At 38.7% G+C, this 16,175-nt stretch overlaps 1 protein-coding gene and 1 pseudogene across 2 annotated transcripts; both read right to left on the bottom strand.

Moving 5' to 3' along the window:
- Positions 1-6,951: 6,951 nt before the first annotated feature.
- Positions 6,952-8,826, bottom strand: LOC148588137 (uncharacterized). Its single transcript, XM_088514305.1, has 3 exons — positions 7,937-8,826; positions 7,698-7,855; positions 6,952-7,325 (listed from the first exon to the last, which is right to left on the bottom strand). Exons 1-3 carry the CDS (start codon positions 8,824-8,826, stop codon positions 6,952-6,954), a joined length of 1,422 nt encoding a protein of 473 aa, XP_088370431.1.
- Positions 8,827-12,432: 3,606 nt separating this feature from the next.
- LOC132172612 (glucan endo-1,3-beta-glucosidase 13-like) lies at positions 12,433-16,175 on the bottom strand (annotated as a pseudogene). The gene is made up of 4 exons (XR_015909791.1): positions 15,818-16,175; positions 13,257-13,598; positions 12,666-12,696; positions 12,433-12,565 (listed from the first exon to the last, which is right to left on the bottom strand). The product of XR_015909791.1 is annotated as a glucan endo-1,3-beta-glucosidase 13-like (transcript).

Raw genomic sequence — 16,175 nt, 5'->3', positions numbered from 1 at the left:
TGCATGATTGTTTGGCTGAGGATTCTCGGGGTAGATCACCCCCTCACAGTGGTAGAGTTTCTGAAAATTTACCGACTAACCAAATGTCCCAAAACTGAGTACCTGTTCACCTTCCAAATTCGAAAGAAGTTGAAGCTCCTCACTTTTAGGCCCACTTACCTAAGCAACAAAGGATGGAAAGACGAATTTTTCTTCATCCGAGGTGATTGGGAATTTGCAGCTTCGGAAGTTATCAGGGATCGGAGTGTCCCTCGAGAAACCATCGCCCCATCAAACCGAGGTATTAACCGAGCTTAGCTTTGCTTTTTATTATTTTTCCTTTTTGCAGTAAAGCTAATCTTTACACATGCTTTCAGGTCAACAAGAACCGACTTTGATTGATAGTGAAGCACAACGCGTGAGGGACGTGTTACAGTATGCCCAGCTTAATCCATTAGAGATGGATTATGATGCTGTTATGACCGAGGAGAACAAAGCTTTGTACCTGTGGACTCCTGCACCCACGAGAATAGTGGAAGCTGCTCCACCGAGGATACCACCAGCTGTGCTGCCAAGGAGAGCAACTGCCGAGCTTGCCGAGCTTCCAAGAAGGAGAACTATCAGAGCTGAGGAACCTTCTAAAGCTAACGAAAAGAGGAAAGCCGAGGTGGCTTTTTCAAAGAAACCTTTGGCTCCAATTGCTGCAAGGGTTTCTCTAGTAGTTGCTGATGAGCCTGAGGATCCCAGCATTCCTTCTCTAAAGAAGAGTAAGAAAAAGAAAAAGAAGACCGAGAGTAGTTCAAAGGCAGCGGGGCCAGTTACCGACCTTGAGTCGGAAGAGGTAGCAACACACCCAAATGTTTTACCTGAAGAAGAAAGGAGCGGAGTTGTAAGTGATTTGGGAGCTCCTGAGAAGAGGTTTGCCCCTGGGACGGAGACACCTGCTCCTCACGTTAGAGCATACACGGAGGTTCTTGGTGGGGTCAGGGAGTTCCTGACCAAACAAGATAAGTCAGCTCAGGATGCTCTCCTGGCAAAACGTACTCCCCGATTTACTTCTCACACACCTGTCAAAGCTGAAGTCGCTGCTTCTGAACTTTTGGAAGTCACGCCACTCTCAGTCCTTCCTCTTTCCTCTACTCCTACTGAGGCTGTGCAACTTAGTTCTCCTGATCCCGAGGAAGAGGAACCGGTGGATGTTGGTGAGATCCTTACTTATCTTGCCTCACGAATGCCGATTGTAGAGCCTCTGGCGGTGGTATTCCCAAGGCAAACTGAAGCAGAAAGTTCGTCCCCGCGCCCTGAGGTTGTCAGGACCGAGCCTATAGTCGTTGAAGTTACAGGCAGTGGATCTGAGGTTGAAGAACCAGTTACCCCTGAACCCTCGGTCACCGAGCCTGCTGATGATATGCCAAAGATTCCTGAGCCTATGGTTTCCCAGCCTCAAACAATTGAAGAGGTGGTCAGCGCCCATGCAGCTCCCGTGCGAGCTGGTATCGAGCCTGTTACAATTGTGGATGAGGGTGAAAGGAAGTTCAGCCAACCTTGGAGGCTCAGCTCAGTTGCCTAGAGATATTCCTCTGAGTGAACCAGTACAGAATCCCACCGAGACTTCAAAATCAACAGACCCCCCCGGTAGATCGCACACCTGAGCCAGTTACTTGGTTATTTGGGGAGCCCCTTACTCGGCTAGGTGACCACTGGCTCGGAAATCCTTTTATTGCTTTGGTAATCCTGATTGCAGCCAATAGTTCGCCAGAGGTCAGAGCCCAGCTTCCAAAAGAAGTGATGGAACACATGTTGTACCACCGGTTGGAGGTAAATTGCTTTTTGTCTTTCTATTCTTTTTAAAGATAATTTTGGTGGTTCTAACACTTTTTCTTTTCTAGGGATCAATGCACAGTTTGAACTATTATCTCCATTTCAGAAGGTCTGCAGAGGACTTGGCTCGGGAAACTGAGGATACTAAGAAAAGGCTTGAAGATGCTGAGGTTGAGATAAGACGACTGAAGGAGCTGTCATCCCAGCAACAGAGTGAACTCCTTCTCTCGGGTGAGCAGGTTGCCAGTTTGGAGGCTCAAAGTGCTCAAGTTGTTTCCCGGTCTCAGAAATTGGAATCCGAGCTAGCTGCTAAGAAGGCAAAATATGCGAGTTTGCTGGCTGACTTTTCGACTCTTAAGGATGGAGCTGATCGGCTAAAGGAGAGTTTTGCTGATGCTGAACAACAATGCCGAGCTTCAGAGTCTCGTATTAATTCAATTTCCGAAGAACTTGAAGAAACTCAGAAATACTCAGCTACTCAGTGTACTAGAGCCGAGGTTGCCGAAGGGAAATTGAAAGTAGCTGAAGAGCAACTTCTGGTTTTTGGGAAAAAACAAAAGTCAGCAAAGAAGAAACTTAAAGCTGCTGTAAAAAGGACTGAAAGTTTTAAGAGAAAATTCCTGCGAGCTAAAGAACAAGTGACTAGATATAAGGATAAAGCTCGGAATTTCTATAAGCAGCTTTCTTTTGCTTCTTGGGGCCGAGACTATGGCTGGGGTATAGGCTTCATCTCCGGTTTTGAGACCTTTCGGAGTTGGTTAAAAAGTCCTCCTGAAGGTGTCGATCTGGATACAATTAAGCCGGAAGATATTTCCCCTACTAAAGAGGCCATCTCGAAGATTGATGTGGTTGGTCAAGAGCAGATGCCTGATTGTAAAGGCATCAGAATCTTCGACTTCAACCCTTTTTCTCGGTATCGGTCTGTGGAATCTTCTACTGCAGCAGAGCATGCTGAAGGACCTAATGACTCGGAGAAATCAGTGGTTGTATCTGACGAGAAATGGGACCATGCATCAGATGGTGCTGTTTGATTCTTCCTTTTTTTTTTTTTTTTTGAAATGACATAACCCCCTTTTGTACCTAATTGCTTTATTCTGATAATGAAATAGAGATTTTTTTTTTTTTGACAGAGATTAATTCTGTTGTGTTTGTGCTTCATAACTTTATGCCTCATATATGTATACCCCTTCGATTCCCATTGTTTATGAATTTTGAATTTATAATGATGGGAATCTTGATGGAGGGTAAAATTTTATTAACGAGTGTGTTGCTCAATTCTTGACTTTTGGAATTTGTGGATGATGTGCATGCCTTACCGAGTTTTACATGAATTTGTGATAGCCCATTTACATGGACTACCGAGTGTGGACGGATGTTCAAATATTGCGGATGGACATACACCCTCGGTAGAATACTTGGTTTGACCAGGTCTTGTCGAACATTTATTATTGGGGTAAAAGGTTAAAAAGTAGGAAAATGCCATGATTATGAACTTCATCCTCGGGAAAGTATGTTAGCGAAATTTCGTCGAAACAAGTTCGGGAATTTCTCCGGCTATATTTCGCCGAAGTAGAACCTTTGAGTAAAAGGCAAAATGCTTCGCTCAGTTATACTTATGACTTCTTCTTCGGGAAAGTGCCTTAGTGATATTTCCTCGAGCCACGCTCGGGAAATTTCTTCGGCTATATGTCGCCGAAGTGGAACCTTTGGGTAAAAGGTGTGAATTTGGAAATTGCTTTATTTCAACTACATTTCAGAACTCTTCTTCGGGAAAGCGCCTTAGTGAAATTTCTCCGAGCGATGCTTGGGAAATTCTCCAGCTATATTTCGTCGAAGGGTTGTAAAGTGCTATAAATAAACACTTTCGTAAAAAGTTATTCTCAAAAAGAAGTTTGTTTTGACCGAGAGTAAAATAAAAAGGACGGTCTGCCGCATTTTAAGATTTCTATATGATTATAACCTCAGAGAATCCCTCATTCATAGATATTTTGAACAATAAGAATACAACAAAATGAACCTCTGAGACTTACAATTCTATACAAAGTATTTCTTAAGATGTTCGGCATTCTATGGCCGTTGGAGTTATTTTCCTTCAGAGTTTGTGAGATGATACGCTCCGGCTTTGCCACATCTGATTACCTTGTACAGTCCTTCCCAGCTTGGTGCTAGTTTTCCGTTAGCCGCGTCTTTGGCCGCAAGAGTGACTTTTTTCAAGACCAAATCTCCAACTTTGAAACTACGATGTTTGACCCGTTGATTAAAATACCGAGCCACTCTTTACTGATAAGTTGCCATAGTAATCTGAGTCTGATCTTGTTTTTCTTGCAACAAATCTAGATGTAGTTTCAGACCTTTGCTGTTGGATTCGGGGTTGAAGGTATCCACTCGAAAACTTCTCGACCCGACTTCAGCCGGGATAACAGCCTCAGTTCCGTAGGCTAAAGCATACGGGGTTTCTTCAGTTGGAGTCCTTTTGGTGGTGCGGTACGCCCATAAAACCTCGGGAAGATCCTCTCCCCATTTTCCTGTGTGCTGACCAAGCTTCTTCTTCAAGATTTTGAATATGGTTTTTGTTTGTCGCTTCTACCTGTCTGTTGGCTTGAGGATGTCCTGGGGATGAGAAGTATTGCCGAACATGAAGACCGGTACACCAGTCTCGAAAGGAATCACAATCAAATTGTTTGCCATTGTCCATAACAAAGGCATGAGGAATTCCGTATCGACAAATGATATTTTTCCAGAGAAACTTCTCGATATTCTTCGCCGTAATATTTACCAAAGCTTCCAATTCTGCCCACTTGGTAAAATAATCAACGGCAACCACAGCGAACCGAACACCCCCCTTTCCTGGAGGTAATGGTCCTACTATATCGACCCCCCATTGTGAAAATGGTCATGGCGAGGAGACTGAACTAAGCTCCTCAGGAGGCTGTTTGATGATGTTAGCAAAGCGTTGATAGTTATCACAATTTTTGACAATGTGCATGGAGTCTTGGTTCATATTCGGCCAGAAGAATCCTGCCACAGATTCCTTCATGGATCTCATGGAGGATATAATTACCTTCCTCCTTCGAAACACACCTGAGAAGAGGTAGCATAAAACTTTTTTTAAAAAGAGCGCCATTAAGGAGAGTTAAACGAGCAGATTTTCTTTTTAGTTGCATAGCCTTTCTCTTATCTCCTAGAAGAACTCCCTCCTCCAGATAACCGACAATCTCTTCGGCCCAGGCTGGCATGACTTCAATAGTTAAGACCGTGACCTCCCCGGCGATAGCAGGTTGTTGTAGAATATTGGTTGGTCGGTTTCTCCCACTTCACCCTCGGTTGCCGACCCTAACCGAGCCAATAGGTTCACCTTCTCATTTTCTTCCCTCGGGATTTTAACAATGCAAAACTTCTTGAAAGCCCTTTGCATATCCTGGACTGTAGATAAATATAGCTTCATTTTACTGCCTTTAGCCTCGAATTCACCACGAATGTGACTGACAATTACCTGAGAATCACTTTGTACTTCCACAAACTCTGCCTCCATCTCTCGGGCTAAATCGAGCCCAGCTATTACCGCTTCATACTCTACTTGATTATTGGTAGTTTTGAATTCTAGCCTCAAAGAGCTTTTCAATTCTTTCCCATCTGGCATGATCATAACTACCCCAGCTCCACCTATCTTTTTTGTAGAACACCCACAACATAAATTATCCAAACTTTTTCCTTCGGCCATACCTCCAAATCCTGCATGTTGATGAATTCTACCACAAAGTCTGCGAGTGCTTGACCCTTGATAGCACTACGTGAGATTAAATGAATGTCGAATTCACCAATCTCATTTGCCCAATTGACTAACCGACCAAACAAATCCAATTTCTAAAGTACTTTATTCAGCGGATACTCGGTTAGCACATTGATTGTATGGGCTTGAAAGTATGGTCGAAGCTTTCTAGATGCAATTACCAGAGCAAAAGCAAGTTTTTCCATTTGTATATATCTCTCCTCGGCGCCATGCAATGCTCGGCTAATGAAGTAAACCAGTTTTTGAACTCCCTCTTCCTCCCGAATCAAAGTTGCACTGACTGCGGTTAGAGATACAGCTAGGTATAAATACAATACTTCTCCAGGTATAGTTCGGCTAAGGAGAGGTGGGCTGACTAAATACCTTTTGAGTTGTTCGAATGCTTGTTCGCATTTCTCGGACCATTCAAAAGCCTTTCGTAGAATTTTAAAGAAGGGAAGGCATTTATCTATGGACCGAGAGATGAACCTGTTTAATGCCGCGATTTTACCAGTCAATTGCTGAACTTGCTTTGTGTTCCTTGGAGACTGCATATCTAATACTGCCTGAATTTTCTTTGGATTGGCTTTAATTCCTCGGCTTGACACCATATAGTCGAGGAACTTCCTAGACGAAACTCCAAACGCACACTTTGTAGGATTCAGCTTCATTTTGAATTGCTTTAATGTCGTGAATGCCTCCTGCAAGTCTGTCACATGGTCTGCCCGCAGCTTGCTCTTGACCAACATGTCATCAACATATAACTCCATATTTTTCCCGATCTGTTATTGAAACATCTTGTTGACCAATCTTTGGTAGGTAACGCCGACATTTTTCAAACCGAAAGGCATAACCTTGTAGCAATATAAGCCTCGGTCCGTGATGAATGCTGCCTTATCTTGATCAGATGGGTGCATAAAGATCTGATTGTAACCCGAGAAGGCATCCATAAAGCTCTGCAACTCATATCCTGCTGTTGCATCAACCAATGAGCTAATATGGGGCAATGGAAAATTGTCATTTGGGCACGCCTTGTTAAGATCGGTGAAGTCTACACACATCCTCCACTTCCCAGAGGACTTCTTAACCATCACCACATTGGCTAACCAATCGGGATAGTGTGCTTCCTCGATAAATTGAGCTTTAAGCAATTTGTCTACTTCCTCAGCAATCGCCATGTTTCTCTCAGGAGCAAACTTTCTTCGCTTTTGCTTCACTGGCTTTGCTTCTGGATTAACGTTCAGGTGATGAATGATGTTTTTAGGATCAATCCCTGGCATGTCCTTAGGAGACCATGCAAAGACTTTGAGGTTTTCCTGAAGAAACCGAACGAGAACTTCCCTAACCTCCTTAGTTAATTGAGAGCCAATTTTCACAACCTTTCATGCAGCTATCGGTACATCAACCAATGGCTCGGCTGGTTCCTTCTTCAACTGGATCTTCTTTTCACTGCTCAGATTGCCGATTGTCAATAGTACTGATTTTGGGCACTTCTTTAAAGACGTATTATAACACCTTCTGGTGACAACTTGATCACCTTTAACCTCGCCAATGCCTTCGGTTATTGGAAACTTCATCTTCAGATGGTAAGTAGAAGTTGCAGCTTTCAGCTGATTCAAAGCTGGGCGACCGATGATCACATTGTATGCCGATGGTCGGTTGATTACTAAAAAATCCACCATGATAGTGGATTGTTTAGGAGCGGTTCCTGCTGTTACCGAAAGGGAAACCATTCCGATAGGTTGGACACGCTTCCCTGTAAATCCCATCAATGGTGATAAGAAAGGCTTCAACTTCTCTCGGCCAATGCCCAGTTGTTAGAGGATATCAGCTGAACTTCCATTGTCTATCAGAACTTGGTGAATAGCGTGATTAGCCACTGTCGAAGTTATTACCAACGCATCGTCGTGTGGTATTGAGATTTCTTTCGCATCCTCCTCTAAAAATGATAGAATGCTCAGTTCCTATTTCTGTATTTTGGAGGGTTTTTCAAGCGAAAAGATTTCTTCTGTTCTCACTTGCTTAACGTAAGCTTTCCTTGCTGAACTGGATTCCCCTCCGCCAGCCAATCCTCCCGAGATTGTTCGGATTTCCCCAACTATGGTTTGATTTTGAGGGTTTTGTTGACAGGTCTGAGGAACCCTCGGTTCATCACGCCTTTGTCTCTGATTGCGTGGATCGTCATTGTTCAGCCCCGAGTTCTGTCCTGACCGATGGCTCTGCCCGACCGGAAGATTTTTCTCTCGACCCTTCTCTTCGGCTACGAACTTCAATAACTTCCCATTTCTGAGAAATTATTCAATTTCAAATTGAAGACTTATGCAATCGTCAGTGTAATGTCCGTGATCATTATGATATTCGCAATACTTCTGAGTGCTGCGGTTTTGGGGAAGAGCTTTCATCCTGCCTGGCCACTTGAAGCTCGGGTCTTTCCTGACCTCCATAAATATCTTGTAAACAGTTGTATTTAGGGGCGTCCATCCTATATATTGCTGGTGTAAATTCTGCTTGGGCGGTGGGTCAATCTTCTTTTCATAATTTTTCAATTTCTGGTGACGATGCTTCCTCTTCTTTTCGACAGAGACTCTAGGTGGTATCCTAACTGAATCGGAGACAGGTTTACTCCCTTTAACTTTGGATTTCATCAGAGCTGAAATGGTTTCTTCTTGATTAATGAACTCTTCAGTTTTATGGGTGAACTGGCGAAGAGTACCCAAAGTCGGCTTTCGAGCTAACTCGGCCATCAATGGCCCGTCAGCCTTTATGCCATGCATCAAAGCGGACAGAGTAGTCTGTTCGTTCAAACTTTCCACTGTCAACTTCTCTCGATTAAACCGTAACATAAAATCTTTCAAAGATTCAGTTTTTCCTTGTACGAAAGACAATAAGTATGCTGGATTTTTCTTCCTTTTTCGAACTGCGAGAAACTGACCCAGGAATTGTTGTCCGAGATAGTCAAAACTATCAACAGATTTGGGGCTCAAGCCTCCGAACCATTCCTTAGCCACCCCTTTCAGAGTCAGAGGGAAAGCTCGGCAGGCTATTTCGTCCGGAGTGTCGTGAAGAATGATGTGAGCCCGAAAATTTTCCATATGGTCAGTTGGATCTCCATTTCCGTCATACTTGTCAACTCGAGGCATTTTAAATTTATCAGGAAGAGGAAATTTCATTACCCGATCAGTAAATGGTAAATTGGTGTGCTGCATAAGGTCCTCGGTTGTAGACCGGTTTACACCATTTTCGATTAAAAAGGCCATCTTCTCATACTTTTCTTTAAGATCTTCAACATCTTTATTTGCTACAACCTCCCCAGGTTTTATATGACGTGACCGATCATGGTGCGAATGGCTGCACCGAGAGTGACTATGATGTGATTTACCATGGCTAGATTCACCAAGGTGTGATTTGCCATTAAGACGCAAATTATTGTCAGACCCTCTTCGATGAGAGCTTTCTTTGGTTCAGGCAGTTCGATGACTTCCTTGTATGGAACTTTCAGCATCTTGTCAAGTTGATTGTTGTCAGGTTACCGGCGGCGGCTCCCTGGGTGCCTCTTCTCGCCTCTCTTTTCGTACTGGATCTTCTCTAGGAGGTAGCCTAGAGACGATCTCCTCATTTTGTTTCTTCATAGCTTCAATAGATTCGGCTATTCGCCTCATAAAACCTTCCAACAAAACTATTTGAGGATTTGGATCAGGTGATGTTCTAGGAACATCGGTTTGGACATTTGGGATGGGGTGTGGAGGTGTATCAAGATGTGGGGGTGTATTCACCATATCGGAATTTTGAGGTTAGTAAGAACCGAGAGAAATCGATTTCCCACAGATGGCGCCAAACTGTTTAAGCAGTTTTCCAAATGATGACGTGGATAGATCCTGTGAATATCTTTATATCGGCTGGGATTTATCTGGTTGAAAAAATATCAAAGAAAATGAATCAAAGCTGCCGGCGTTGTCCGGCAGGGGATAGCTCTGATGCCTAAGTTAGTCACAGTGTTTAGGAGAAAAATATAACTTTGAAGATAAAAATAATCATGGATATTTAGTTAAGGAAAGGGAGAAAAAAGTTACCAAAACAATGAGGGGGGACCCCCCTTTTATAGGTATCGGGTTGTACCTATGGACCTGACACTGTAGACTTTTACCGAGAGTCCATGTGTTGAACAACATTTTTGAAAGATTAGAAATAAAATATTATGCAAATATATCTAATATTATCGAGAGTAACCCTTGGTAGTGCTCCCAGGACTTAGCTAACTGAGCCTAAGAACCGAGAGTTGAGAACATAAATTCAGATGAACCTAAGTTTACCGAACATGAGTTTGATGAACAGTAAAAGCAACCAAGCCCAACTGATGGGCCGGCGGGTTGTCTTGCCAGGCCCAACACAGCTGATCTATGATCCAACACATATGATAATACTTAGATTCTATAATCATATCATATTGATATTATGATTAAATATATGAATGTCATCCAATGATCCAAAGGTTATTGTATATAAGTATAATTAAGAAGGTTTAGATAATTATAATATTAAGGGTCCGTTTGGGATTCCAGTTTCAATAAGTGCGATTTTAAAAATTACGTTTTTTAAATCGCTACTTTTTAAAATCGCAAAGACGTTTGGTTAAACATTTTAAAAAGTATTTTTTATCAAATATTTGTTATGCAAAATTTTGGTTTAAATTCGTGTTTTTTCAAATAAGCATTCTCTAACCTGCTTAAAGAAATCGTAGATTTTTTTTTCATATTTTAAATTAAGTGTTTTTTAAATCACAATGCCAAACAACTTACGTTTTGCGATATCTTTTAAAAACTCAGATTATTTTTGTAAAATTGCAATCTCAAACACACCCTAAATCATATTTAATCATTGTATTAGTATGAATTTGTATACTTATATGACATTATGTGACTATAATTTGAATTTGTGCTTAATGTATATATAAAATTACTAGATGTAATGACTATACAATTATGATATAGTGATTATATAGATCATATAACACAATATTATAATTTATATGAACATATGGTCCTATTATATTATAATTAAGTATCTAAATTGACATTAAATTATATGATTAACTTTAAGCATTGATATTATTCACTTTTAATATTTAATACACTTATAAATATTGACCATTGTTATCTGTTATTATTAACTATATATTGTAATTTGTTACTTATTAAAAAATATATGTGTCAATTTTTATACGAGTGTGCTCACACCGTCAATTGAGTTAAGCTGAGTTTATACAAATTTGTATTATTTAATATTCAAACCAAAATTTATACTTACGAATAACTTATTTAATAATCAATTTGGACACAAATCAAACTTATTCGAACCTCGACTCCTAAAACCCATGCAAATGGAAATAACTCTCTTGTTAAATCATTTATATTTTTCTACAATTTAGCTTTCAACAGATTCTATGAAGAATCTATAAGAATCTTTTCAACCAAAATAATACTACAGTGACTATTTTTTATATTTAGAGAAACTTTCAACGTATGTCCTTTTCCATTTCATCAAAAAAGACATAGCGTGGCTGGAAAAAGAGAAAAAAAACTGCCCAAAACAGTGGCTTTTCACATCTTGACATGCACGCAGAAGCAGGCTATGTATGTTTTCTTGTGCCAATTTATGTTGGATTTGACATTACAAGCAAAAGCAAAGGACAAAAAAGATATATAACCCCTCAAAGATCCTCAGTTAGTGGGACCCCCAACACCCAATTTCACACTTTCCAGATTCAGCATTGGTATGTCATATGTGTCTTCAAATCTTTGTTCACTGCTTCTCAAACGTCTCTTGAATTGTCTCTAATCATCTCGTGAGAAATTGAATTTCATGAAGCCTTATTATTTTTACTTCCTAAAATTTTATATCCAACAAAAAAAATCCACTAATAATATTATGTGCTTAAATCCTACCATACGTTCAAAAAAAAAAGAGACCCCGATTTTTTTTTTTTTTTTGAAAAAATGCGATCACAATAAAATTAGAAGAAAAAAAAAAAAAAAAAAACCCTACAGATGCTATTTTTTTTTTTTGGGTGGAGGATAGTTCCATTACCTTAGCATTCTCAACAGCTTCCTCGTCATTTTTCTTATATTTAAAGATTCAAATTATTTTTTATTTCTCTATGTCAAAATATACTCCAATAGTTTCTCTTGATCATTCTCCATATTATGAAAATATTTATTTTTTTAATTATATTATATATATAAAAGAAAATATGAGAGAGAATTGTGAGACATGAAAAAAAAGAAAAGAAAAGAGAGATGAGAGAGAATCTTTTTTTATTTTATTTTAATAATCATAAGAATTGCAATAGTAAAACCCAAAATATTAAGTTCCACGATAACAATCTTAATATTTAGAGTTCATTTAAAAAGTCTGCTGTGAGATATTTTTTGTGATTTTTTAGACATATCTTCTAAACTTAAAGAACATTAAGAAGTCTACTGGGAATGCTTTAGAAAAGAACCTGTGGAATGGTTATGCCTGAAGGTACAATGTGCTGGATATACATAAACAAAGAAACCTAATAGGCAGAGATACACATAAGTCTTGGACAAAACCTTTTTTTTTTTTTTTTTTAGTAAGTATATATCCCCTAGACAACTTGACAAAGCATAATGGGAACAAATTTTTTGATGGTGATAATGGGAACACATTAAAAGGAAAAGAGAGATTTGCTAAGCTTTAGATTCCTAACCTGAGAACAAAGACAGGAATATTTTAACAAACAGCAATTACAAAATGCCATTTTTCTTCTTCTTTTTTTTTTTTTTTTTTGGCAACTCAATCTTCTCTCTTTCCATGGCTTTGAATAGTTTGGAATAAGCAGATTAGACCAATTTTTACAAGAGTGCCAGATTAACAGCTCCCCCCAAGAACAAAAGCAGTAGAAGCACAGCAGGTTTCCACCACGTGGTGCTTGGATAATGCTTCAACAATGGAGGTGCTGAAGAGACCTCAGATCTGATATACCAAAACAATATGTTAATTAGTTAATAATGGATTAATAATATACATGTAATTTTCAGATATAGCAAACTCAAAGGGGTCACAATAAACATACCCAGATGAGCTGTAGACACATTTTCCATAACCTGTAATGAACAGCAATGAGACTTATCAGTAAAACATGTTTTTTCCAATACTTAATGAAAAAATGAGACTTCTTTTTATATTAATTGGTGTAACAATCAACTGTTTCAGTCACTCTTGGTCACCAATTTGACATGTATAATTCACCCTTAAAAATGTAATGTAACATTAATATCGACACTCGGGGCTGCAATGGGCTCTCCATGACACAATGAAGTTCTTTCTAGAAAGCATATTCTAAGGAGTAATGTAGGGAAGGTGGCAAAAGAATAAACATTTCAAAAGAAGTTCTATTCCCTTTTGGAGAGAATCTTAATTTTCAAAGTCAAGAAAAATGCTTCAAAATTTAAACCAAACTATGCAGAGAATTTACCTAAGTTCTTCAGATCCATGTAAAATTCTCAGCAGCCATACATTTCTGTAACTATTTTCCTACACATTAATCCCACACCCTTTCTAATTATATATATATATATATATATATATATATATATATATATATATATATATATTATTGCACAACAATGAGCCTGAGAGAAAAGGCAAAAAGGCAATAACTTACTTGGGTTATTTTTAGTCACAGTGCCAGTTCCTCCAAAATTGCAAGCAATATCAGAATTCCCATTCTTTTGATAGTAGTTGTTGAAAGCATAGGATGCATGTGAGACGAGAGTGTCCGGCTCGAAACACGCCGCACCGTCTTGGATTCCTCTGCAGTCTGCCATCCCCAGCCCACAGGCCCAGTCTAATGCATTCTGCAGATCAACCTGAGAGACCCCGGCAAGAGCCACACACCATGTGGTGCCATCAAGGAATGTAGTGTTGCCTTCTGGGGGTGACAATGTTGTCATTGGAATTGCTGTCTCTGCCTTCTCTTGCACCACAGCTCCTGCTGTCAAAACAATAGGAAAACAGAATAGTAATAATCAATATAAGCTGATGCTTCATAATTCATTTATTTCAACATGTTCCATATTTTTGTAGAAGGATTCAAATAACAGTTGAGATAATTATGCTCATTTTTTTGGTATTTACTTTTGATAATTCATATATCATATTGAACTTCACATAGTTCAATTTCCCTTTAAAAAAAAAAAAACAAAACAAAACAAAACAAATATTTGCTTGCTTTTGTGCAGGTTTACAAGATGGCATCAATCACTCTTTTACAGTTAAGGGATCAAAAGGAATTGCCAGAGAAATTACCTGATATACTCATGAGAACAATCATCATAATCTGCTAGACAGATTTATAAACATAATTTAAAACCATGCAAGATAATAAGCTGGTGGAAATGAGGAGTAAAATTTGATCCTTGGCCAGCAGCCCTCCAATTTAATGAAGAGAGTTTTCTTTTTTTCTTTTTAGAGGTGTTGGGAACTAATTATCAATGGTTTTTTTTTTATATATATATATAACAAGGAACCCCTTTAAAGCAGGGTCACTTCGTGTACCCACTCCTGTTGGGTAAACCTCAGACTATTTTAAAGCGCTCCCTCCACACAGATCGGTTAATACTCCGGCTTTGCCAGTGAGTTGACCCCATTAATTATCACTAGTATTCACCAAATACATTGAAATTAACCCAAGATACTTGAGATTAGAAAAATTAATTTTTCCAAGCAAGTCAAGAAATTAAAAAAGAAAATCTCTCAAAAAGAGTTGTGAATAACATTTAATCAAGCCTTTCAGCATACAAAAAGGAAATAACACAAAGAAAGACCCATGGCCCATCACTTTAAACTCCTGCCACGTCAAGCTTTTCAACTGCTATAACCGTCCTTGAGAACATCTTTAATAATGAAAACATGGATTTGGGGCTCGAGTAGCATCCACTAAGGTGCACTCAGGAAGTAAAGTGTGTATATGAACCCCACCACCTTTCATTTTATATTCTACAGCATCCTTAAATCTCTTTCTTTCCCTCAAGTAATCAAAAAGAAAAAGAAAAAATGCCATAAATAAGAAATAAAACTAGAAAAAGAGATTAAAAAATAAAGAACAGAAAATTATTCAATCTCTGGAGGACCATGCTCCTTAATAAAAGGTGAGTTCCATCAACATGTCCCACACATGCAACCCCCCTTGTCAGAAGGTGGTATCCCAGAATACTAAAAAAAAAAAAAAAATTAGCAATTTTTACATGAGCTAATTAGTAATATGTTGTAATCTTGAGCTAGTTAGTAATTCCAAATTGTTACTGCATTTGGCTTAGATGCCGTAAAAAAACTACAGCATATGTGCCGTAACTTTTTCAACTGTTTAAGCCGATAGGAAGAGGTAAATTTTAATTATTTAATCATTACTTTAACAATTTTCACTCCTTTAAAAAAGAAAAAAAAAAACTTGAAAGTAACAAAAAAAAATATTACAGTTTTCTAAAGCACCTAAGCTAAATCCAATTTGTTAACCATTGGACCAATCAGAGCCGTCTAAATGGGCAGGGAAAAGCAACGATTGCCATCAGTATATTCATTTTGGTAGGCCTGGTGTAACTTCAGTAATATAAGAATGTTAGAAAGATGATTAGATGAAGACAAGAAGAAGCTTTAGAGAGCAAAGTGAACGTCTTAATTATAACTTTATTTATCCACTATTTTACTACAAATTAAAAAATAAATAAATTTGCTTTGCATAATGTTTGCCTCCCTGAGATATCAATAAGAAAATAATTTTATATTCCGTCTAAAAGAAATCAAAAAGACAGGTATTGTAGGGGTACAAACAAACAAACAAACAGTATTTTGGCCTGCAATGCCAGGAATTTCACAACAACATTAGAATATAGAAGTGAATAACAATAGAGAAAATACACAGAAAATGAGTAGCCACCACACATTCAGATAAACCTAACAAACCAAGCCCACAAATAAGAAAATATTCACTTGGTCTAGTGTCTCATGAAGTAATCAGGTTTAAAGTTCAACTTTTTATTAGTGAAAATAATTTTTGAGGGTCACACCAGCAGTAAAAACTTAAACTTTATCCAATTCGTGTGGTGGGAGCTCTAAAAAATATTTCAATTAGTCGGGCAAAGTCCAGAATACCCCGATTTTCTAAAAAAATATATAAAAATAAAAAAGAAAAAAAGTAACTTATAAACAAGAAATGGAGCATACCCAGATAGCATCCACCAATGAAGAGAAGGCACTGCAAAGCCCATGTTTTCTTTGCCATATAGTTGGTTTGTCTCACCCTTCCTGCAAGAAAGCCTTTCAAAGCTTATTTAGCTTAAACTAAAAAAGAAAGAAACAGAGCAAAATGTTGGCACTCTAGCTCTCCATGGAGGCCCCTCTCTCTCTCTCTCTCTCTCTCTCTCTCTCTCTGTTTCTTCTCTTATCTCTCTCAGTTTTCTCTTTACACTGAAAATGGGTGATATAAAATGCAAAGGGTGATGAGGAATCAGTAGTTTTCTTCAAGGGAAATGATCCTTTTCCACTTTTTTGAAATTTGAGTAGAATTATGATATGATGTACTTCA

Source organism: Corylus avellana, chromosome 1 (genome assembly GCF_965113065.1).
Source record: "Corylus avellana chromosome 1, dhCorAvel1.hap1.2, whole genome shotgun sequence".
NCBI lineage: Eukaryota > Viridiplantae > Streptophyta > Magnoliopsida > Fagales > Betulaceae > Corylus > Corylus avellana.
Note: the sequence above shows the minus strand (reverse complement) of the source record. Positions and strands in the feature narration are given on the sequence as shown.